Source organism: Triturus cristatus, chromosome 3_1 (genome assembly GCF_964204655.1).
Source record: "Triturus cristatus chromosome 3_1, aTriCri1.1, whole genome shotgun sequence".
In the NCBI taxonomy this organism is placed as follows: Eukaryota; Metazoa; Chordata; class Amphibia; order Caudata; family Salamandridae; genus Triturus; species Triturus cristatus.
Genome location: NC_140583.1, coordinates 492,644,676 through 492,670,611, shown reverse-complemented (window position 1 = coordinate 492,670,611; position 25,936 = coordinate 492,644,676). Strand labels below are relative to the sequence as shown.

At 41.3% G+C, this 25,936-nt stretch overlaps 1 protein-coding gene across 2 annotated transcripts in view; it reads right to left on the bottom strand.

Annotated features, from left to right (window-relative positions):
* Positions 1–6,838: 6,838 nt before the first annotated feature.
* Positions 6,839–25,936, bottom strand: part of LOC146860456 (zinc transporter ZIP1-like) — an 82,805-nt gene continuing 63,707 nt past the window's right edge. Inside the window, exon 3 of one of the 2 annotated variants that reach the window (XM_085644346.1) lies at positions 6,839–10,916. In XM_085644346.1, coding sequence (XP_085500472.1) covers positions 10,236–10,916 — 681 coding nt within the window. In that variant the 3' untranslated portion in view covers positions 6,839–10,235. The remainder of the gene's footprint in view (positions 10,917–25,936) is intronic. The other variant, XM_085644347.1, reaches the window with a different exon arrangement.

The following is a 25,936-nucleotide window of genomic DNA, read 5'->3' as shown; positions in this document are numbered from 1 at the left end:
CAACCAAGTCTCCACTACCGATAATAAAGGAGGACCTCATGGAAGAGATAAGGATGCTTAAACCTTTTGTGGTAGAAACCAATGCTACTCTTCAGAAACTGGATGAGAAATTGTCCAATTTAGAATCCAGAGTGTCGGAGGTGGAACAACGGATGAGTGATGCTCAAGATCTGATTCCTCAGGTTTCTGATATGTCTAAAGAAATTGCTCTCCTCAAGATGCAAACAGAAGATTTAGAAAATCGCAACAGGCGCAATAATCTTCAAATCTATGGCATTCCTGAGGGGGAGGAAGGATCTGACATGCTTACTGTCTTTAAAATGCACATTCCTAAAATTGTTGGTCTCAAGGATGGCCCCACCCTCAAATTGCAGCGTGCTCACCGCATTGGTCCTAAAACTACTGTTTCATCTTCTTGTTTGACAGTCACTATTCCTAGAGGGATAATTGTTTTATTTCCAGAGTACACCGAGTTATTGATGGTCCTCTCAGCAGCAAAGTCAAGACAGCAAATGTTAAAAAGGTTTTTTTTTCTTAAGATTTGGCCCGCACCACTGCTGCTCGCCACAAAGAGTTTCTCTCTCTTTGCCCAGCTCTTCGTTCCATGAATGACAGATACGGTCTAGTCCACCCCTGCTTTTTCACAGTCACGTATAAAGAGAGGTCCTACTCTTTTGACCGCCCAGAAGATCTAAGAAAATTTATTTCTCGTCACAAGGGAGATGTCATGGAATTTGGAGGGCCATGAATAACATTGTTATTTTTGCTTTTAATTGTGCTCTCTAAGTTTATATGTTTCATTCCATCTTTTAGAAAAGTTTAGTCTTCTTTTTGGATTGTAGGTCATAGTTTGTTGTTGCAGTTTTTCTCTAGATTATTGTGGTTCTTTTACCTTCCCTGGAGGCCATTTTATATTACTGTTCCTTTTTGTCTTTTTCTACAGATGTTCCCTCCTCCTGTATGATCCCATTCCCCTGACGCTTTCCACTTCCTGCCTTTCATCTCATTCCCAATGTTCCCGGTTCATCCTCAGGTTTAGTAAGTGGTTGAGAATCCAATAATGTACCCTTTGTTGTAGTTGTTTGCCTGCCTTTTGTTTATCAATTTGCGTCTAAGTATATTATTGCTCTCCCCTGTGGTATTGTGTTATTTTATAGTAGGCTCCCTGTTTCATTTATGTTTATTTTTTATTGGTTCCGGTAGTTCCCGGTTTCTCTTCCTGGCTCTGCCGTCTGTTTTCTTTTCGCTGTTTCCCGCTTCCCATGTTATTTTTTTAGTCTGGATACATATCTCATCTTTCTTGACTGAAGTCTCTTGACATCCTGTCAACCTTTCTGGGTATATCATTTGCTTCCTCTTCTATCCTTATGTCTTTTCTTTTGTTTCTCTGTTTTCTTTTCCCTTTTTTCTATTTTCTCCCTTCTGACCTCAGTCCATGTATTTTCTTTTGCTTTTACATTTCCCCTATTTCCTTTCTTTATTACTATCTTTTTTCCGTTCAAATTTACAACCTTGTCGTTTTTGATCGATATCGTATTGTCTGTGAAACCCTTTTGCATTTGATAGTGCTCATGTTACTGATATTCCTCACAGTACTTATGTTATTGATTATTGTCCTTTTCCCATTGAGATGACTGATAATGTCCGAATTATTTCATGGAATGTAAAAGGTTTACGTAATCCGATTAAGAAGCAACGAGTATTTACGCATCTTTCAAAACTACAATATTAAATTGCTGTGCCAAGAAACGCATCTTAATGACAATGATATAAATTCCCTTAAAAAGCAATGGGTCGGTGATGTTTACAGTTCCCCATCTAGGGACAGGAAGAATGGAGTGGTGATACTATTTCATAAGTCCCTTTCCCTTACTGTGGAGAGTGAAGAGAAGGCTACTGATGGTCGTTGGCTCCTTTTCAACACCCTCATCAATGGTTCACGTATTTCTCTCCTTAACATTTACGGCCCCACAGGCATCGACTCCCAATTCTGGCAATCCATGTCGCACACTCTTCATGCATGCTCTGACTCTAATCTCGTTGTGGGGGGGTGACTGTAATCAGGTTCTTGATCCATTTATTGACAGGAAATCCTCTTCCAGGTATGACTCTAATAAAATGCAAAAAACTTTTGCTAATACTATGCACTCTAGAGGGTTGGGAGATGCCTGGAGAATTTTCAATCCTGCCTCTTTAGAATGTACTTTCTTTTCCCCCGACTCATAACTGTACATCTAGAATTGATTATATTTTTCTGAGCCCACTTCTTCTTCCCAACTTTTCACATGCTGAAATTGGTTCCATCTTGATTTCCGATCACGCTCCTGTCCTTATCAATTTAGATCTTCCTCCCGGCCCTCTAAATCCCGCCGTTGGTGATTTAACAACTATCTTCTTAAAGACCCCTTGTTTATTGGACGCTTTAAGGATTTCATTTCAGATTTTTTTTTCCTTAACGTTCGTCCAGATATGCCCTTTCATACCACATGGGATGCTATTAAGGTGACTGCCAGGGGAGTTATTATTGACTACGTTGTTACTAAAAAGAAACAATATCGTAAAGAGTCAGCGTCTATGTTATCGTCCATTAAGAAACTGGAACATGCATACTTTTCATCTAACAATGCTGACTTTAGGGTGTCAGCATTGTTATTTTTTAATAGGAAATCTACGGAGAACGCTTCTGGAACATTATTAAAAATGAATTCAAAATGTTAAGGTGGCTGTAATAGAGCCGGCAAACTGCTAGCGAACGATCTGAAGGTTAAATCTCAAAGGTCCAGAATTGTCAAGATTACTGAGGATTTTGGTATTCATCGCTTCAAAGATGACAAAATATTACAATGTTTCACAGATTTCTATAAGACCTTATACACCCCTGAATCCTCTCCTTCTAATGCAGCCTTGGACTCATATTTCGATTCATTACCCCCTCGCTCTTCCCCACTTCCAGATTGTTCTATTTTGGAAGCTGACATATCCCTTTCTGAGATCAAATCCGCTTATCTAAGTTACCCAATGATAAGGCTCCTGGACCCTGATGGCCTTACTGCAGAAATGTATTCCTGTTTTTCCCATATTCTTTTGCCTCATCTTTATTTCAACACTTTGTTTCTTGCAATGAAGCTCGAGGTTCTTTTTTGGAAGCTATGATTTGTTTAATTCCTAAAAAGGATAAGGACCCTTCACTTTGTGCTAATTATCGCCCCATTTCACGGATTAAATTAGATTGTAAAATTGTTGCCAAGGTACTAGCCCTTCGTATTAACCAAGTTCTCCCAGAGTTGATTAGTCCTGAGCAGACGGGGAGGACGATAGCTGATAATTGCAGACATTTCTAAATATTATTCATTTAGCATCTAAGAGTTCTTCCCCTATCGCTGTCATAACCCTTGATGCAGAGAAAGCTTTTGACCGCGTTCATTGGCTTTTTATGATGCATGCTCTCAAATGGCATGGTTTTGGACCCTCTATCTCATCTCTGATCAGTTTGCTATATTTCTCCCCTACTACCTCAGTTTTTGCCAATGGTTCTCAATCGTCTTTTTTTCCTTTACAATGGGGTACCCGTCAAGGATGTCCTCTTTATCCTTTGCTTTTTATTCTTTCCCCTGAACCTTTTCTACATTCTTTGCATCATTCACCTTCCTTCCGAGGCTCTAAACACAAGGCAATCGAAATTAAATATACGGCTTATGCAGACGATATTATGTTATATATTTCAGATCCATCTATTTCTCCGCCTACATTCTCCGACCTTCTTTCTTCTTATGCCTCCTTATCCGGGTACAAACTAAATTTCTCCAAATCTGAAGTTCTTCCATTAAATAAATACTGTTTAAGGAGCATGTTTGAAGGGTTTGATCTTAAGTGGAACACTAGTAGTATTACCTGCTTGGGGATTAAATATTCCTCCTCTGTTGCAAAAGCGATCCAGCTTAATTTAGAAGAGGTTCTTTTAAAAGTAAATATTATGACAAACAAATGGTCTCCCCTTTTCCTATCATGGTGGGGTAGATTGGACACCATCAAAATGATGTTGCTTCCCGTCATTAATTTTTATTTGTCCATGTTACCAGTTAGACTTCCTTTAAAGTTTTTTAAAACCCTTAATGGGTCTCTGAGTAAATTTCTCTGGAATGGACTTAAGACCCGAATTTCTTTAGCCCTCTTATCTGCTCCTAAAGATCTGGGTGGTGTTTACTTCCCCAATTTTCGACAATATCATTCTTCCTTTTTAATTCATCAAGTGCTACCATATGTATCTATATCTGAAGGGACTTCCAGTTCTGTCTGGCACAGATTGTAGGAATCACTAATTCATCCTTTTCCTTTTTCCTTGCTGGCTAGTTTCACTAATCGTCCTCATTCTTTTAATCACCCAACGATTTCACACTTTATTTCTACTTTTCACCCAGTTAAGTGCAAATCCCATTTACCTCTACAAGTATTTTTAGACTCACCTCTGTGGCATAACAAACTCATTACATTATCAAATCGTACCATTTTTTGGAAAACATGGGCCTCTAAAGGGATTTTCCTTGTCAAACATTTAATTAAAAATTCTCTTTTTCTCACCTTCCAAGAGGTACAGTTTAAGTTTGATGTACCAGTCTCCTCACCACTTAGATATGAGTCTTTGAGAGTGCTCTTAATTGATTGGTTCTCTCTCCTTTCTGGATCTCCTCCATCTTCTTCGAACTCCATGTTTGAACCCCTATCTACTTCTCCCTCTATTCGGGCTTCACACATTTATAAATATCTCCATTTCTCCTCTCTTGATCGTCCAAAGACTAAAGTTGAACTTCTATGGGAATCTGATTTACAGAGTACCCTCTCCATGCACACATGGAATTCTATATGGGCTTGCATACACCACACCTCCTGCAATGCTAGCACCTCTCAGAACCTTTATTATTTTTATCTAAGATGGTTTTTTACTCCTTTATTCCTTTCCAAGTATAGAATTATCCCCAAACCGTTGGTCATGTCAACAGAACCCTGGCTCGTTAATGCACTCCTTTTTTCATCGTCCCAACATTTCCCATTTTTGGACTAAAGTATGTGAATCTATATCTTCCATCTGTTCTACTAACTTTCCTTTGGATATATATTCTATATTCCTTGGAAGTAATTCTGTAATATGGATTGGTTTTCGCAAGGTTGGTATCTTTGTGGATATATTCATTGCTATTGCTTTTCAGGTAATAACCTCTAATTGGAAAGATGCCTCTAAGGTCTCCTAGTCTGCTTAGTAGAATCTTCTCTGTTATCATCACAGACTGGATAGAGCTTCTATCAGCACATCTCAGCAAATGATCCGAAAAGAAGCCTTTTGGTCTGCACTCACCAATTCTTTAACCACGTCTGCACTCCGTAATAAGGACTCTTCTTTTGTTTATCAACCACCATGAATTTTTTCTTTTTATTTTCTTTTGCAGCTTTTATTAATCAAGGTTAGGTATGTTTCACACAAATGATATAATGTATTTTGGTAATCTTTATATGGTATTTGATGAGGTCATCTCTCAGTCTTCCTTTCCTTCCTTCTCCCCCTCTTTTCTTTTTTCTTATTTTTATTTTCTTATTATTCTTCGCTTCTCCGGTTCTTCCCCTTTTTTGAAAAATGTAAAATGCTATCACGTTTCAATGTGCAACTTTTCATTATTGCTTTCATATTTTGGGATATGCATCATTGGTAGTTATCGTGTAATGTTTATTCCTTCATCATTTATATTCTGTTGTGTTACCTTTTTGCTCTTTGGTCATGCTAATTTTTGTATAATGTTGTACCTATGCTTTTACTTGCTTCAATAAAGCTCTTTAAACTAAATTATAACAACACATCTGATTGAACTGTACTTCAATTTTGTAACCATTGAGTATCACAGGTTTTTATTAACGAGGTTTCGAGTGAATAATATCCATGTTTTAGTAACGTACAGGGTCTGAAAAATGAATCTTCCCTGTTGTCCCTGTGATAACTTGTCTGTTCAGTAAACAATACATTTGATCATATTCTGTCATTTCTATCAGGCCACAAGAAAATGCATTTTATAAACATTATTGTATACACAACTTTAGACACTACAGAAATGCTTTTACCTTTTTACAAGAACATTCAACACAACTAAAATGTGCCTCTGTTGCTAGTTTTATTCAGCAATCAATTAGATTAAGGAACCTGCGGATTCTAACACACGGTGCTCCTGGACAGGATTATACTTATTCTATTAAATGTAATCCACATTATGATTATCACACCTTTTGGGACAGCCATTATGTTTTTTTCACGTATTATTCCATTAGCCTGAGGAGTCTATCGAGTGCACTTACCTTCATGCTGCCAGTCTGAATGCACTTTAGATTTATTGCCTCCAGTTTGGATTGTTCCTAATGTTGTTGCATTGTGTGCTTTATTGCATCTTTTTACTTTAATCCAATCTTTATTTTCTTTTGTAGCTTTTTTGAGCCAAATAAAGTAGATTGACTGATTGATTTAGGTGTGATATCTGTTCATCCTTTGGAGTGCAGTGTGATGCTGGACTTCACGCTGAATAATCTCAGCCCCAAAGGATGACACCTACTTAGTTGTTGTCCTTGCAACCAGACCCTGGAAGAAAAACAAGGCAAATTGAATCAAGTTTGATGCATGTAATACTCAGCTTGGTACCCACAGATAGAGCATTGTTTGTAAAGCTACAAAAAGGACACTCAAACGTTTCCCGGTTGCACATCTAGTCTATTTTCTTTGTATCATAGCATCTTGCTTCATATGTGCAACACTTTTATTTGGCAAGTATATCTTAGCCACAAAAGGTGCCTTTATGCTATTCTGCATGGTTTCAAATTTTTATTGCCCTACTTTCCGATATGCATATACAATATTTGTACTTCCATCTGAGCATGGAGTTCATTTAATGAGTGTCATTACTTGTATGACATAGTATCTGAATTCCAACCACTCTTCCTGCTGGAGTAAGAATTAAACTTCGCAGCCGTACTAACCTTGGACAGTCACCTGTCATAAAGGGAGTAGCGTGGATAGCCAGCCCTGAGCCACAAACGACAAAAAACACAGGAAACCAAGGCAGACAGAAAAGCACTGAGTGATAGGTGACACAGCCAATGCTTACTTAGTTAGGCATCATCAATGTGTTAACAGAGAAATTAATATGGTGAGCTAGAACGAAAAACCTGAAATGGTGGGCTAAAAAAAAGAAATACCTAAAATGCACATTATAAATGCTAGCGTTGTATCCCATTCTGAGACAAAAAAAATGGTCCTTTCTTACCAATCAATGGCCAATCAACAGTAGTGCAGACCTGTCCTTAATGCAATGCAGCACTGCAGTGATGCTCTTAACAAAGGGCTAACACAAATTGTCTTACCTGAATGTGTGCGTTTCATTCTGTGCAAGCAAAGTGATGCACTCGACATCACAGCAGAAACACTGAATCCAATAGAGGATTATTCATCCATCCATGGGAGGATAAAACAACTCTCGAGTTCCCTAGAAATACAAAAACCTAGAGTGGCTAAATGGGTACCCAAGCAATTTTACTGAACAATGAATAATTTGAACCGTATTCCAGGAATAGCCCTACAACGCAAGAACATTTTGTTCCAACAAGTAGGCCACCTTCAATAACAGGAGCAGCTCATTCTTCACTGTATGTACAAACTAATCAGTTAATTTAAGCAGCATCTGCTGGTATCTTCTACGGAAGCTCCACATCGTGAGGAAAGATATACAGGCACCTGCGTCACTTATTTACCTGTTGCTTTAGTGATGTGAGGAAGTGGCTGGGAAATTAACTGAATTGCAAAAGACAATAAGGCCACTCTTACTTACAAACCCACCTCCTTAGCCGATCACAAGCCTATGAAATTATCAGACAAATGACTAGATCCAAATTGCTGTAAGAAACCATTGCTGTACACAACAGATAAAGAAAACATTTGCAAATAACTAAAGAATCAAATCACTTCTGACAATGCAATATTGCTGCATGATTTTCAGCTGTGCCGTAGCCGCGACAGTGATTACGTTCTGAATTTTTTTTTACCCGAGAAGAAAGTTGCAAAACCTAATAAATGTCATTGTAAAGAAAGTACAACATGTGATTCATGCAAGATTAAAAAGGCTTCAGAACCTAATAAAGGTGATATTAAATGTTCAAAAGGTATTTGCTGGCGTTGAGCTGATTACTAAGCAAAGATGGTCAATGATCTACTGTATAATAAATGCAATAGTCATTAAAAAAAAAATATTTAAGCTTCCAGAAACCAACAGATTTCCAAGGACACCATCTAAAATGTAAAGTTCACAGAAGATTCACAGTTCTGAGACAAACGACAAAAGGTGGTATCATGACTACGTGTCTTTCTAGATGCCTCTACTAAAAAAAAAGAATTAAACACATACACTGAATATAGGTTTGACAAAAATAGCCTTCATGGGAAATGTTCATACCTTTAACAACTTAGCTTTAACGTTGGCTTCTCTAAAAGACAGATAAACTTGATTTTGTTTCGAATAACTGTAACAAGAGGTTAAATGCATTTTAGTGAGTACATGTTCTGGCTTGCAAAAAATTAACTATGAACATCAATGAGAAAAAACTAAAATTTGCAAATTCTATCGGTTGCGGTTACCAAAACTTTTTCAACCAGTCATTTTGTTAGCTACCTCCTACAAATATTTAAAGTTATGGATAGTTAAATAGGTAAATGAGCTGGAAAACGTAGCATGATTCGAGCAATTATATGGCCATTGTGAAACAATGAATCACTGTGCAAGGAAAATCTAAAAGTTGACATTTTGAGCCACTTAACTATGTAAATTCTGAAGTTTTCTTGAAACTTGCCCTACAGTGGATGCAAAGGTGTTCAGACTTCGAGAAATACAGATCACACTCATTAGACAATTCCCATTGAAACGGATACAAAACGACCCCATATTCAATCTGCAAGCCCTTGTCAGGGTTCCTAAAATTTACAATAAACTGTGACAAAAGTTTGCTAGTATTTACTCTAGAGGGGGGAAGACTTGATAGCATAAACCTAATTTATAACCTAGTGCTGGCGAAAAAGAGTTATTTGTACTTGCCATTAAAACAGAACCTTTAAATACCAGTTAGCAGTGTCCATGCGTTCTTTTCACTTGCAGAAACTGAATAGTCAAGGGATTCAGTCAAAGAGCTGATATGATGTTTAGTACAACTGGCAGGCAACAAATGAACATGGAGCTTCAAAAAGGATGCAGTTCTGGAGCTGGTGTATTGAATAGGCTGCATATTCTAGCTTATGCATATGGGTATTAGGACACAGGAACACACTACAATTGGGCGACCAGGTGGCACACCAGCATGAAAATGTATAGCGGAATTGTGGTTCCCACAGGTTAACACCCTGCAAAGTTACTTTACATCCTGCACCTCAGTACAGAGAATCACTGTCTGGATAGAATTATGTTATAGACAAAACCCTGCCTCTTACAATGCTTTGTAGATCAGCCTTCCCCTTTCAACAGTGTACTTTTTCCAGATTTAACTGTTTATTGCTCCACAATTGGATACTCGTGATCCACCATATTCCTAGATTTTTCAGTGAATGCGCAGGTCTGTTTTAAATGATGTTTGTTAACACAAAAGGTCTTGGTAGATTATGCGGTTTGCAATTGTTGTCTTAAGGAATGTATGTTAAATGGTACGAAGGTCACATCGACATTCATTCTGGTAAGGGCCTAATTATTTTGTCTCTTTCACCAACAGAACACACTCTTCTGGTATATCTGGGGATATCATCTTATTCACCCTTTCCTTACATAGGTAAAGAAGACCAAAATAAAATGTATAGATACATATATATTTTTAAAAAGGCAACTACAATTAAATCACCTAAAATACTTAATATTAGAGCTAGATGGGTAAAAAACAACCCACAACCCAGAGTACCTCAATGTGTACACCGGGCAAGAATGGATACCATGTTTTCTGTGTTGATGCTCAATGGCACTGAAATCCCATCCTAGTGAGAGTCCTCGCTCATGTGCAATTCCTCAGGCAGGTTGAAGTCCTTGAATTGATATTGCATCTTCCTCGGTCTATAAAAAGTTAACACGTTATTTGGATGTATAATTATTTTTCATTTACCTGCTCTAAGGAAGGAGCTGCAAAACATGTAAAACTATTCGCCTACTTAAAAGTCAATGTCTTATGGCACACAAAGTTCAGCCTAAAAATCTCAAGCCTGTCATCAAGGAGAATCCCATTACAATGAAGAAGAGCTTCGGCAAACGCCACTTGGAGGAATTTAATTCATGTGGTAGGATCTCCAAGAAGGTGATGTATATGAAGGTTCCGGCTGCCAGTCCCTCCAGTACACACTGAACCATCCCGCTCCACAAACCTTCATCCTGCATCACTGCAATCCCAAGCCCAATGCCCAGAGGAGACATGGCTGCGAAGGTACCAATGGAAAGTCTGAACCAGAAGGGCTTCAATCCACTCTGCATCAGGAGGAGGGACAGGCTGACTGCGATGATGCTCTTGTGGACAAGAATGGCAATGGCGATCTGTAGCACCTTGGACTGCGTGTTCTGCAGCCCAATGGCCAGTCCCTCGAACACGGAATGCAGGGACAGTGACAGAACCAGGATCAGGCAGCGGAACGAGGAGTGTGCGTTGAAATCTACATGGAAGTGATGTCCTGCTTTTTCCATATCTTGAGCATCCCTGGAAGTTTCAGAGTTTTCACTGGAGAGTCTGGGATGCCGGGACTGTCCGTTGGAGGAAAGGAGTGGGACGGTCTCTTCAGATGCAGGGTTGTTGCACTCCAGCACAATGCGCTCAATGATGAGCACGAGGAGGAAGCCCAAGGCGATGATGAATTCTGGGAGTGGGAAGTCAGTCTAAAACAAGAAAAGAAACACGGCAGTAAGGAAATACTCTGATAGAGAACAGAATACTGCCTCCTCCCTTCTAATGGCTGACACGGTACAGCAGTCAACAGTATACAAAGGATACGATTATAAACCGGGTGGAATTTGGCCCGTTCCCTATCCCACAGGATTTACCAATGTTGGGGGCATTGGTAACTCCAGCTGAAGGAAGGCAGACATGATCAGGATTATAAGAGTTTAGCGAAGAACATACTGAAATCGAGGTTTCTGTTCCACAGCAAATCCTGAAAGGTTTTGGTGGGTCTCATCCAAAATGTTTGAACGAAACACCACATCTCATAATCCCAATGGGGTGAGTAACTGCTGTTACCACCCAATCGCCATTATTGGTGTGCAGCTGGAATGAGGCCTACACAGTACATTTCTTTCATAATCATAGGAATACAAAAACAGTTCAATTTGCCACACAATGCAGTTATGAGAGGCTTGCTCCATATCTGAGGAAGTTAAAAGAGCTTCACAATCCACCTTCAACAATATCATTTCAAAGGTTTGGAGGTTTGCATGTGGGTGAAGTGTAACTTGATGACACATCAGTAGGAGTGTGGAAAACCTTGAGGAGCACAAATCGCTTAGATGTGAAAATAGCGTCAGGTATAAAATCCTTTTCCGGGACTAATTCACTTCTCGTGCTAAGTAAGCAGGATTATGGTATCCCCTTTAGAGGCACACGTCATTAGAATGAAAACTCATGTCAGTACAAAATTATATTCAGGCGAAAAATCTCCCTTGATGCAAAAAATGGTGTGTGAATTAAGAGTTTAAATCCCATTTCGAACCAATAACACATTTAAGTGCAAAATCACATGAAGGTGGAGAAACCAATTTAAGTGCAAAACCACTTTTGGTGCAACATTAGGAGGGTATGGTATCAAATACAAGTGGAAAACCACTCTGTTCAGAGAGAAACTTTAGTAGCAAGAGTTCATATGATGTGTAAACCTATAACACTGCATTTAGATGACAGCACATGGATGTGCAGAATCACCCCTGGTGCAGCATTGGCATGAATGTGGAAAACCATTAGGAGCACATATGACATTTAGAAGAAAAAGACTTTTAAGGTGCATAACTACGGACCAAAGACTGAAATGGACCGACTAAAAGCCTCTCTCTTCCAGCAAGTTCTGGCGTTGATGACAGGAGCTCTGACAGACATGCGTTGGTAGCCACAACTGAAAGAAGCTATTTGCATATGGAAGCTAAACATATAGGAACAAATGGCTTTGTAAATAAGGCCATGCATGCCTTACTGTACTAGTATCCGTGGGTAAGGTACCCCTGGACCCAGTGTGTACTCTTGGTGGTACAGAGGTCTTTTTTTGCATCATGTTTATGCATTCTTGAGCCACAGTAAGTGTTCTCCCCCCACCCTTTGGTCTCACTGTAATAAGGCCTGTGTAGGCCTTTATCCTGTTCTGGTCTAATAATTTCTCCGTCCCGTTTTTAGGGCATTCCCTGACCCAATTTACGTCGCCTGCCCAGGTCTACGTTGTGTGCGAATTTCACTGTGTTCTCAGTGGTGGTGTCTCTGGTCAGAGCACAGTCACACCGGACGAGCGTATGTTCTGAACCACATAACCAGAAGGAAAAACGAATCAAACTATTTCAGGTTACGGAGAAGGTCAGAGACCCCCTCCATGCTTCTATCACTCTACCAAGGCCCTGCCAGAGAAACCCACTGACTGCTCACTGTGGTCTGTGCATAAAATCATCCAACTGGACCAAGAGGCCAAGGAACTGAAGAACCTGGGGCTTGGTAAAACCATGTGACATAATGCTTCCTCGCCCCGTTCTGCGAGTGATCTCCGTGTATGCAGTGTGTGCACTGGCTCTGCTGATTGGCAGCAGGGCTGTACATGCCTCATATCAAACGAGGGTTCAGTATGTGAACGGATTCGATTATCTGCACAGGTGTAAGCACGCTGCAGCAGAGGAGCTCCGGGACGCCTCCCGCGCAGCATCTGATGCAGGTCGCATGCAGCACTGCCCCTAAACTGCTGCCTGCCGGCGCGCTGCAAGAACCAAGGATGAAACAAAACAAACGAGCTGCATTTTGCATAGGGCACTTCATCGATAGAGCTTCATGGCGGTTTATGTGCCTGTAAGCATTGAAAATAACATGTGTTACTATTACCGAGTTTAAGGTTACAAACTGTGCCCCCTCCAGGGCTGAAGCGGGGGTGCCAGCGATGAACTGCAGGTCACACCGGATGCCAGCGCATCATGACATAGATGCCTGGTGAGTGCAACGTCAGCATCATTTCGTTCCTGCAAGCTTTACAAAGACAACACCTGCTGACATTTGTACTTCAGCCTACACTGAAACTAGCAACGTCGATAACGTCAACCGAGGTCTCGCGTGACAATATGTGAAAGTAAGCAAACATGCTCGGAGTTATGGTTGCATAGCTCACCACACAGCCAGTGCATTTCTGTTGGTTTAGTTTTAGATTGCAGCTATTAAAGACTGAGGTTTTTAAGGATCTTTTTTTTTCATTTTGTTAAATAGTGGATTTCCATAGACACTGTAATTTGCATCACAAACACGTCACCCATAACTAGATATCCGTGACCTCCGAGAGCCCCTGTAGGTCTTGGCAGGCATTATTTTAAACTTTTAACATCATGGGAGGGATTAACTAAGTGTTGAATTAAATTCAAGAAAAGTTCCAGGGTGCCACATCAGTATCGGCAATGCGGGCTCCTTTCACTACTACATGCTGGGGGGATCCGATCGCCTAACGTGCAACTCTGCATGTCAGCATGCCTTCATCGCAGGAGAAATCAGCGGGGGTTTGACATCTCTCCATGAATGTCAACTCGGAGGTCACACCTTCGACCCCTGCTTGCCCTTTGCAACCTCTGGCACGGTCCTTCCGACCGCTGGTGCAGGGGTCCTTGGGAGTAACAAAGACCAAGAAAAGCAGCCGCGGCTCCCCCTCAGCCGCGTTTACCTTCCGCCGCTATCGCTCCTCCCCCTGCCTCGGCCCTCCAGCAGCCAGTGGAAGGCTGCTGAGAGCATATGGGGGGGGGGGGGGGTCCACTCTTATCGGTCACCCGGCCTTGCAGCAGTCTCCTATTGTCAACCGAAGGTCCAGGGGAGGGAGCCCTGTTTATTCCTGTCTATGTCACGAGGGCGAAAAACTTGCATATAGCACGTGCCTGCCCATCCAGCATGACTGCATGAATCAACCAAGCCTGGATGGATTGCCACTGATTTGACATGGGAACAGGGCCTGTGCGGAGTGTTTCTAGCAGAGAGGAGGCTGACGTGGACAGCTTCATTCTTTCGTCTGCATTCTGTGCTATTATTAAAAGAGCACAGCGAGTGCAAACAAGTAGAATGCATTGGCCATGTATTGGGAGAGGGGTGGGTAAGGCTCATAGCTTGTGTGCCGAAATGCCCCATCTTGTGTGTAAAGCTCTAATCCTAAAACATAAAGTGTATATAGGGATTGGAGACGTCAAGCTGCATTACGGAAACCTAGCGGACCCCCGCTGCAGGTGACTGGGGAGCGATATGCAAGTCACCCAGCTCAAGCAATGGATTTCTGTACTGACCCACATTGCGGGACACACACTGGACCTACAATTTTCAAAAACTGAAACCAACTCAATCCATAACAATAATCCCTTACTTTGGACCTGTGCGTGAAACGGAAAAATAGAAGTGCAGGTACCCTGTGCCGGAGTACCTGCTTGTTTCTGAGAAGTGCCGGTACTCTCCAATCAACGTGATTACGTCAGTCTAGATTAGTGCAGGTACTCTCCCTCTCAAAATAAAAAAGTGCCAGTACTCAGTAAGGGACAGTACCTGCCCAGTTAAAGCACTACTTTGGACGGACCACTCATCGATTAGTTTCTCACTCTCACAAAATCAAACAAGCATTTGCAATGCGGTAGGTCTCGCATTTGTTGAAGTTGTTGGTATTGGCATAGTAGTACATGGCAATGTTTTATATTAATGTTTTTTTTGTTTGCCGTGAAGAGATTATTTAAAGAAAAAAGGGCACAATATACCAGATTATAAGCTCTTATAGCAACTGTACAGTAAAGCTATGGCTATGTTAACGTAAAGGGGTGTGAATGGATGATTGTATAGGATGGAATGTAATGTATAGCAGGTACAACCTATAATTTAATGAAAATATATATTTTTAAAAAACACATACACTCAGAATGTGAAACCTGCGAACTTTAGGAAGGTGGCTGGCACCAGCATGGTGACGACAAATAGGGGTTTGTGTTTCAGTACATATACATACAAATGCACCATGCCATGGTGTCCATTTTGTTTTAATTTCCCATTTTAAGATGGTTAGACACCCATCTTGGAGGACTAAATAAAAAAAATTAAACTATAGCGAGCGTGTTGAAAGGTCCTCTCTTTGAGAGCGCAGCCAGCCATGCGAAGGTGAGGTGAGCTAGGAAGAAGGAACCAAAACAAAGTTCTGCTGAAGAGGGTGTGAACTCGACAGCTTCCCCTGCGCTAGGAAGGGCACTTCACGGGAAGATGCAGCACATGAAGTAATACAACACAAGAAATAGAAAGTAAAACATAAAATATGGCGCTCATGGAACAGGCGCTGCACTAAAAGTTAAAGTATGGTTATAATTATTAACAAGCAGGGTCAGATTGGCAGGGTGGGCAATCAGCAGGTGCCCGAGGGGCATGTGGCAGAGGCCAGCTTGTGGGCCAATTGTTTTAGTCTGTGGATCAAGCAACTCCATATACCTGGGCTGATTTTCCTTATATAGCTGCAGCTTTAGGTGAGAGATAGTCTGTGAAGGTGCGATTTTAGGCCCATTTATTGTTATTTGCAGAATGACAATAGGGCGTCAGGAGGACGCGCATCATGTGGTTCACCTCATTCCATCCCCGGCCCCAGAAGGTGTCAGTGAGCCTTTGACAGAGGTGTCTGTTGAGCAGTGCAATTAACAAGTCATCGGTGTGGAGAGAAGGCTTTTGTCCCCCTCAGCAGGTCACAACGACCAGACAGACAAACCTCAGGCGGCAGCTGCCCGTTTTCTCGGATTGAGGTTAGGAGTTTCATTCAAATAATATGCAATGAAATGAGAGGAGAAAAAAAAACATGAAACACAAAAGTTAGAAATAACTGCAATAAAAAAAAAAAAAAAAAGAAACTGACTAGAATCAGATCAGGAGAAATTACATTTTTCGGCATGAATGGTTGTGCACTGCAATTGTGGGCCACTTTTTTTCAGGTGCCCGGGCCAATTTTTCATCCCAATCCGACCCTGCTAACAAGCAATGACGAGCGGCGGCAGAAAGTAACAACAACAAAAAAAGAGCTCTCCCACACAACATCTGAACAAGGAAAGTTTAAGGAAACTGTAACTGACCGGTGCACCACAGCCTTGCCAGGAAGTGACATATCAGCAAAGCGAACAAGTTGGGAGGCATTAAAGAACAGTGACATTGGAGTGAACCAATGGTAAATAGCAGGTGGAAAAAAGGTGGTATTATTGATTACAGCAGGTCTTGCAGACAGCACATGTTCACTGTAGGCTTGACCTAATAAACACAGTAGTCATAACACGTATACTTCACACCCAGGTCTTCCCGTATTCTGCATGAAGTCAGTGCCCTGGTGAATTAACTCAGGTTTAATTATGTTTTACATTTTGAAATTAATATAAGAAAATGTTCTTCGAGCACCAAGACAGTTAAAGCAGAAGTGGCTGGTAATACAGAGTCCTTTACCGAGGAGTTTAAGTATCAACTCTCTTTAATTTGCCTATTTGTGTTTTTGTTACAACTTCTATTCAAAACAACACAGCCTTTTATTTTTAAGTGCAGAAAAACACGTAGTTAGCAGGGTGGTAAGGGGTGAAACCAAACAAATGAACATTTGAGTGCTAATAAATTGTGTTTTAGTAACAAGTGATATTTATAGTGCTAAGAAGGAGCAGAATTGAAATATGAAGTGCCTACATATGTATATTATTATTTTTAATATTGCTTTAATGATATGCATGCATGAGTTATAGCGTATGTCTGCTCTCTTAGCACTCTAAATATCAGATTATTATTATTAATGATGAAAATTAGAATAATAATACATAGGTGCCTCATATCGCACGTTGCTCTCAGCACTACAAATATCAGATTATTTTTATTATTCATAATACTGATAATTTTAAACGAGTTAATTCAAGCCAACGTTTATTAGATAAGCCAGGGAAGCAGATGCAGATCACTCCATGGGTGAAAAGGCCGCCATTTTGACAAAAAAATATTATTATATTATGAGAGAAAGGACGACACAACAAATGCAGCATTTACAAGCACTCTGTGAGGTGTTTGGCTTTGCGAACAAGTCTGCTGTACAATAGACAGGCCTGTAAGTGTGGGCGCACACGCTTTGTTAAAGATATTTAGTCTAGGCGCTAGATTAGAACAATAGGCCAGCAGGCATCGGGACTTAGCTGTGGAAGGCTAAGGGAAAGACCTGCTCCTGGTGGGGAAGAGGGGAGGCTTGATTTGTTTACATCTTCCTCCTCCACTGCAAACTGTCTGAAAATTAATCTACAGGCTCTGGGACATGTATATCTAACACTGCAGAAAAACCGGTCTGGGCAAAGTCACAGGGGAGTTCAAAACAACTCTTGAAGCGAAAGAGAAACTGCGTTATTGCTTTAAAATCCTCACACAATAGCAGGCAAGGAAAGAATAACTTACTGCTTTTTTATGTGCCTGTTTATTTTGCATTTATGAATGTATATTATTTTTCATTCATCAACTAATGCATATTTTGTCTTATATATATTTTAATAGCCAGTGGCGAGATCTTGAGAGAGACACACAACACACCCACACACAGTTAGAGAGAGCGAAAGTATAACCTCTTTTAGGTTTCTATATTGCAGTTCGGGGCGTGACATTATCGTTGCTCTGAATTACCAGTTCTGAAACTGCTGTCATTTGCTAACAATAGCCAGATGTAATATTCTCACATATCACCATGCCTTTACCCTCAATATGTGACGGACGCTTTCTATTAAGCAATTGCCTTTTGCTAAAGTTTTCTGACATTATATTTACAGTGCCCTATATAAGGTTACATAAACTAGTTTGAATATCTGTATTTTCATAGGTCTTCAGTTGCATTGTTTTTGCATGTGTGTACAAGCGTCAGCAGAAAGTAACAATAAAAAATAAGTTCTCCGACACATTGTCTCGAAAGGGAAAGCGTTAGGAAACTGTAATTAGCCGGTGCACCACAGCCTTCAACAGGAGTGATGTATCAGCAAAGTAAATGAGTTAGGAGGCACCAAAGAAAAGTGACACTTGAGTGACCCAACGGTAAGTAGCAGGCAGGAAAAAAGTGGTATTATTGAGGACAGCAGGTCTTTCAGACAGCACATGCGCGCTGTAGGCTCGACCTAAACAGGTTCACTAACCACCGCAATCCCTAACATTTATCCGTTACTTTGGACCAGTGCTTGAAATGGATAAATAGAAGTGCAGGTACCCTGTACCAGAGTACCTGCTTGTTTCTGAGAAGTGCTGGTACTCTCCAATTAAAGTATTACGTCACTCTTGCAAGTAGTCTCCCTCTCAAAATAAAAAAGTGCCAGTACTCAGTACCTGACAGTACTGTCCCATTTAAAACACTGTTTTGACGGACCACTTGTCGATTAGTTTCTCAGTCTCACTACCACAAAATCAAAAAAGGTACACTACCCCGTCCCCCAGAGAGCTTAGAACACAATAAATGTTTTATCATTTTCAAACCAATTAGTCCTGCGGCCGCTCGATCAGGGGTCATCATTCGATGTTTACCTAGAGACAGTTAGCATCGTAATAACCAACTCCTTAAATAACTGCACCCCACTAAAAGTGATCAGAGTCAAGCTCACCATCGAAAAAATTGCACTCAATCGAGTTAAAAACTAATAAATTGCTGGGGCAAGCTTAGAGGCACTCCAAATGTAATAAGGATTGTCAGAAATTCAAACAAGAGCTGAATAACTATCATACAGCACTCAAAAGGGCTAAAAAGGATTACTTCATTAAGCAGCTGGAAGAAAATAGCAGTTCTTTCAAAGAACGTTTTTAAATTGTAAATCTGCTTATTGCAGGCGATCATCCACTTAGCTACTCGCTATGAATAAACAGTCAATTTCTTCACCGATAAGCACAACAGTATTTCTGCAACCTTTGATACACATTTCCATTTAGATAAGATCCCCTGGGACCAATTTAAACCCCCCCCCCGCCCCCAAACAGCAGCGCAGAACTAGGGAATTTTGCTAAGTTCTCTGTAAAACAAGTAGAAAAATGATAACGAAAGTTAAGTCTGGATCCCCAGCAGATGCCCTGCCAACCACTTTTTCACTCATCTGGCCCCCATGTTAAGCCCTCTTCTGACACAAATTTTCAACCTAACCCTGTCTACGGCAAAGTACCCCCGACGTCTGGAAGCAAGCGTTTATACTCCCCTAAGCAAAAACAAAATCAGGCATAGATGTTACAATCCTATGAAACTATTAAACCATTTAATGGCTTCCCTACAATTCAAAAGTTCTTGAAAGACTAGTCAATGCCTAGCTCTTTGCCTTTCTTGAAAACAACCTGTTAGAACTATCTTAGAACGGATTTAGAGATAACAGCAATACAGAATCCATCCTCCTTGTTGAACTTGACAACATGAGATTAGAAGTGGATCAGGGCAAAGCCACAGTCTTGATCCTACTTGATCTCTCTGCGGTATTTGATATTGTTTCCCAATATCTACTGATAAAAAAAATAAACTTAATGCGATTAAGATTCACTCCAAGGCCCTAAAATGGTTTGGCTCCTACTTAAGTAAGAGAACCCAATCTATGCAATTTTAAGGTTGCTTTCCCGTACGTCCAAATGTGGATTTCCTCAGGGTTCCTGCTTGAGCCCGATACTCTTCAATGTCTACATCTACTGCATTGCGAAAATTGTCAGGAAAGGTGGATTTGAGATCTGCCCTTACAAAGATGACAACTGGTAATTTCGAAAGGCGAAAAACATCAGGAAACTAGGAAAAATCTATTTGTCTTACGGAGGTTTCAATTTGCGTGAGAGAACACTGTCTGAAATTAAACGCTGAAAAGACAGATACTGCTCTTTGGTGGTGCTCAACAGATTTGATACTCCGCTTGGTGGCCGAATGCCCTGGGCTCAGCTCCTGAGCCCAAGAAAGTGACAAAAAACATGGGGGTTTTAATCGACAACTCCGTATCCATGCTGGAGCAAGTCAACGCCACGTGTGGTAAATGCTTTGGCATACTTAAACTCATGAGAAAACTCTTCTGCTGGATTCCTGTGGGCTGGTGTAGAACTGTAGACCAGGCTCTAGTTAAGAGTAGATTGGACTACAGGAATGCGCTTTATGTGGGCATGTCTGACTACCTATTCTCCCGTCTTCAGGTAATCCAAAATGTGGCAGCCAGACTCATCTGCAAAAAAAAGATAGATTTAGCTCAGCCAGTTTAAAAACCCTACACTGGCAACCTACGCGCAAAAGAGCAAAACACAAACTTCTCTGCCACACACACAAAGTACTCCATAAGTCACCGCAGCTTTTTAGGTCTCGCCTGCGCTGCTCTGGTGAGACTTTTAGTAAGTGGGCTTCAAAATCCGACCACACGCTTTTTGTGTGGCCAAAAGCGTGCGGTTACTCGCACGGTTACGCACATAGGTGCCATCTGGCTTTCCTCTCTCGTCATGGCTCATTAAGTGCATCGCTCGCGGGCGCCCTTACACTCTGGGGACGCTGCAGCTGCTTTCACTTTTGCCACCACACACGCAACTCCCGGGCTTGTTTTTTCTTGCATCCTCTGCTGCGTCAAATTGTTGTGAAACAGAGGCTGTGCGAAAAGAGAAGTAAAAACCGTTTATTCACCATGTCTACAATATAAAATATTAGTTTGTGCACTAAATGTTTGATGTTGCCCTTGATGGCGTCATTATTTACTTCCTGTATTTTCTTAATGGGATGTTCATGTTTCTCTGGCCAACTGGCTCGTACATAAAAGAAGCCGCTTACTGGCAACATAAGCTTGTGTTTCGCAATGCGGGAACTTGTGATGTGGTAAAGCTCTAATAGCAAATCAAAATGTGCGCTAGTCCTTTTTTTATTGTGGCTGCTCCTGCTAAGCTCCTCTTGAGGTACTCATTATCAGTGACATAATTGCCCTTCTCCATGCTTCCTTGCCTCAGGGCTAACAACTTGGGTGGCAGGCAATTAACTCATGACAGAATGCTCATTCAACAAGACATGAGTAATGACGGCATATTAAATAAATCTCTCTGAGGGAGTTCAGGGGGGACCTTGTACCATTGGCTAGAATTAGTCTTGTGCAAATTTCTGTTCTGGTTTAGGGTTAGTTTGAAGCCTCTGGTCTAAAATGATATAATTGTTTACTTTGCTTATTCATATTATTTTCAGTTGCATTCTTGGTGCATACAATTGTTCATAATTGCATGCCAATTTTAGTGAATGTTATACAAGACATGTTAGCATTATTTCCCAAAATGTTAGCCCTCCCATATTTTATAAGGTATTTTGCATATCTCTTTTTTTTAAATATTAGACAACTTTGCAAACGGATGATTTTCTCTAGTCAGTCTACTGACGCCCTTTCCATTGCACAATTGCATATTGTATATTGTATTGTAATGGCTAATTTTAAGTGCACAAATACCAAAAGGACAACCTCGTACCCTGTTCGTGAACAAGCCAACTCCTCGAGGGACCAGGCAGGGGGAACGTGGTTAACCCAACAAAGTGCTTGAAAACTGAAGGCTAATGGGTCTCGTTTCCAGTGTTCTAAGCGGTGGGCCACCCATGCAAGGAAACGTGCCCCACGAACGTGGTGTCTGCGTCTGTCCGTACATTGACATATTAATTCACCAGACCCACTAAAATAAGAGGGGTCATTCCAGGGTTCACGAAATGATACGATTCCCCAGTCGTCTGCCTTTCGGGAAAACCTCATGGCAATGGCAAGGTGAGAACCCCCTCGCTCTGGCACTGAATCTCCTCTGTCACCCGCCTAGCATCTCTCAAGAAGCCCCAGCTTACATCTATGTCGCATCTTGTAAAGATAACATAACTGAAACTGTTGCATTCCACCAATTTGGACAATCCAAGCAGGATTGACATATGAGGAATTGGAATTTTAGTGCACCCCCCTCTTTTAAGGTGTGTTATTTAGTTATCCAAGTCCCTTTCTTTTTCTAAAGTTCCAAAGCCGAGAGGTCAGTCGTAGTTCTCCAAAATTTACAGCTGCATTTATAAGACCGTTTCATTTCGCTGGCAGTGGATTTTTGGAGATATTCTACTGCTTGTTTACCTCTACCTCTACCTCTCTCTCTACCTCTACCTCTACCTCTCTCTCTACCTCTACCCATCTACCTATCTCTCTACCTCTACCCATCTACCTATCTCTCTACCTCTACCCATCTACCTATCTCTCTACCTCTACCCATCTACCTATCTCTCTACCTCTACCCATCTACCTATCTCTCTACCTCTACCCATCTACCTATCTCTCTACCTCTACCCATCTACCTCTTTCTACCTCTTTCTACCTCTTTCTACCTCTTTCTACCTCTCTCTACCTCTCTCTACCTCTCTCTACACCGCTACCCCTCTACACCGCTACCCCTCTACACCGCTACCCCTCTACACCGCTACCCCTCTACACCGCTACCCCTCTACACCGCTACCCCTCTACCCCTCTACACCGCTACCCCTCTACACCGCTACACCTCTACACCGCTACCTCTACACCTCTACCTCTACACCTCTACCTCTACACCTCTACCTCTACACCTCTACCTCTACACCTCTACCTCTACACCTCTACCTCTACACCTCTACCTCTACACCTCTACCTCTACACCTCTACCTCTACACCTCTACACCTACACCTCTACCTCTACCTCTACACCTACACCTCTACCTCTACACCTCTACCTCTACACCTCTACACCTCTACACCTCTACCTCTACACCTCTACCTCTACACCTCTACCTCTACACCTCTACCTCTACACCTCTACCTCTACACCTCTACCTCTACCTCTACACCTCTACCTCTACACCTCTACCTCTACACCTCTACCTCTACACCTCTACCTCTACACCTCTACCTCTACACCTCTACCTCTACACCTCTACCTCTACACCTCTACCTCTACACCTCTACCTCTACACCTCTACCTCTACACCTCTACACCTCTACCTCTACACCTCTACCTCTACACCTCTACCTCTACACCTCTACCTCTACACCTCTACACCACTCAAAGGTGGGATGCGGTGAACTAAGTGGCAGCCGGAGCCCTATAGCACTGCTTGTCCTTAATAAAAATAAAAAAAACACATAAGCATTGACATAGCCAATAGGTCTCCCCTTTAGGACCTTATAAGTGTTTAGTTATCCAGTACAATATACTTGGTGCAACAACATCAAGTGTTGCATAGCTAAACACGTATAAGGTCCCAAAGGCAGACCTATTGGCTATGCCAATGCTTGTTCCATCTAGCAGCGGACCAATAGAACTTACTGCCTCTCGACATCCGCTTCACGGAAAACCACATTATTATCAGAAAAAAAATGAGCCGGCTTTTCCTAAATTAATCTATATCGAACTGAATTATCCTACTCCCATAGGAACTCGGCATCGTACATTTGAGTTCTCAGTAATTTCAGCTCCGTGATATCCCCTACGCTCTGCAAAAAAATATTTTAAAGTGCTTGGTAGGTTTCAAATGATTTCCATATTTAAATCGGTGGTACCATTATACATGTTTTAGTGTTTTTTTTTTTTTTTTTACACATTATCTATGTATTTATTTGGAAACAATAATTTTTCAGTGTCTTTAAGAGGAGGTGTTCTAATATTTCCAAATTCTTTTGGCACAAAATATTCAATTAATCAATGGGGACAATTCCATGAAAACACACATATAGAAAACACAATATAATATAAGTAAAATCAAGTAGGTTACATGCCATATACAATATGTATGAAGTTAATAAGGAGTCAATTATTGAAGAACAGTTACAATTGGCCTGCATATTATATTATCAGACCTTGCCTGTGTTTTAAAAGCCAGTAGCTTAAAACAACAAGCATTGAAAATGCAATAGGCCTCGCATTTAAGTTAAAGCCATTTGCTTTGCTAATGGTATTGCATAGCACAGCAAATGGCTTTAACTTAATTAAAGGCGATACGATTGCATTTTTAATGCTTGTTCTCCCTTATTTGCACAATTTAAAGGGGGTCCCGTCTCAGCCAATCAGGAGTTAGGCCCGGGGCTCCCTTTGAAGTCAGAATGGCGCAACCAATCCTTAAAATAGATTGAATTATTTCAAAGGGGATCTGGCGTGTTTTTTTCCCCTCTTTCTGGAGACGGTGCGACCCCCTGCCGGGGGGCTGCTTGATATGCGAAAGAGCTGGCTTAGGGGCCTCGAGATCGGGCGGCAGAGGCAGTCCTTTGCGCTCGCGCTACTCCGGAACTCTCTCCTTGAAATTAAACCCACAGATATATATGAGCACCCACTTTTTAATTTAGTTGATGCCAACTCGGAAGCGTCTCATCTCACCGCTTTCCAATCTAAATAGCAAAAATCAAAAAAATCTTTGGGGTGGAGTGGGGCTCGCTGGCGCTCTTGTTATCAGTTGTCATTACTATTATGTTTTTTCCAGCGAGCGCCTCAAATAGTGAATTATCACTTCTCTGTGCGCCCAGCGGTGGCTGGCAGGGGGTGGGGTGGGCGGAATACAATGGAGAGATGGTGGCGGTGAAAGGGATATGATAAGTTATTTCAAGATACGTGTAAACAAAATGCAGCTGTGTCTTTCCACCGGAAGGATGGCAACCCAATTTATTACATGGATGCAGGAATTAATATGGATGGTTGAATTGATTCTTGCATGAATAGATACGTTACTGGGCAGTGATGTATGGATAAATAAAAGTAAGGATGGATGAATACATTAATGACTGATTTGGGAGAATGAACGATCAAAGGTATTGATGAAGAAAGGTATACATTTAATAAAGAATTGATTTGTGAGTAAGGAAATAGATGAACACATGACCGATTACATTTGTATTGCACTTGAACGAGCATGGTCTGTGCCTAATCTTGAAGAAACATTTTAAAAAGTGCGGCCCATCATGGGATGGACAGAAGATGTGCACGCGGGGACTGCCTTTACTGGCGGCGAAAAAAAAGGTCCCCAGTGTATCACGCCACCAGTAAAGCATCCAATCCCCACGTGCACATCTTCTGTCTCGTTTGTCTCCCCACGTGCGCGCTGGAATCGTATCGATTCCAAAAGGCCTCTGCATGACAGTGCAGCGCATGCGCTGCTTTCGCCAGGCCGAGACCTAAAAATGGAGACAGACCTAAAACAATGGGTGTGCGGATGTCAGAGAAAACGTTTCTGAAAGCAATCTGATAGTATCCTATACACAGCGGTCTTATCCACTTTCTTCTTGCTACTTTATACGATGGGGAGCAAAATAAGACAGCATCATGGATACACTTCTTACTAGTTATGAAAACATTTTGTCTGTGCTTCCATTTGCATGTTTAGTTGTTGACAAATTCCCAAATCTCAAGTTGATAAAGAGGCTTTTTGCCTGGTGGTGAAGGATCTCATCCATGTAAGATTCAAAGGATGGTAGAGGGTTAATAGCCAAATATATATTGGTACGGCTGTCGCTTTTCACGGACCTGTACCGTCGTTCCAGTACAGACACCCAATAGGCACATTTAATTTTTTTTGCCATCTGTTAATCGAAGAGGAGTCATGCCAGAGTATTTCCAGTCCCCAAGACATTCACCCAAGATTTAACATGGAGTAGTCATGGGAGGGTGTGGTCCTTGCCAAGATTCTAAATTTCTTGCAATCCATTTCTGTATGGAGCTAAATCACGGGTTG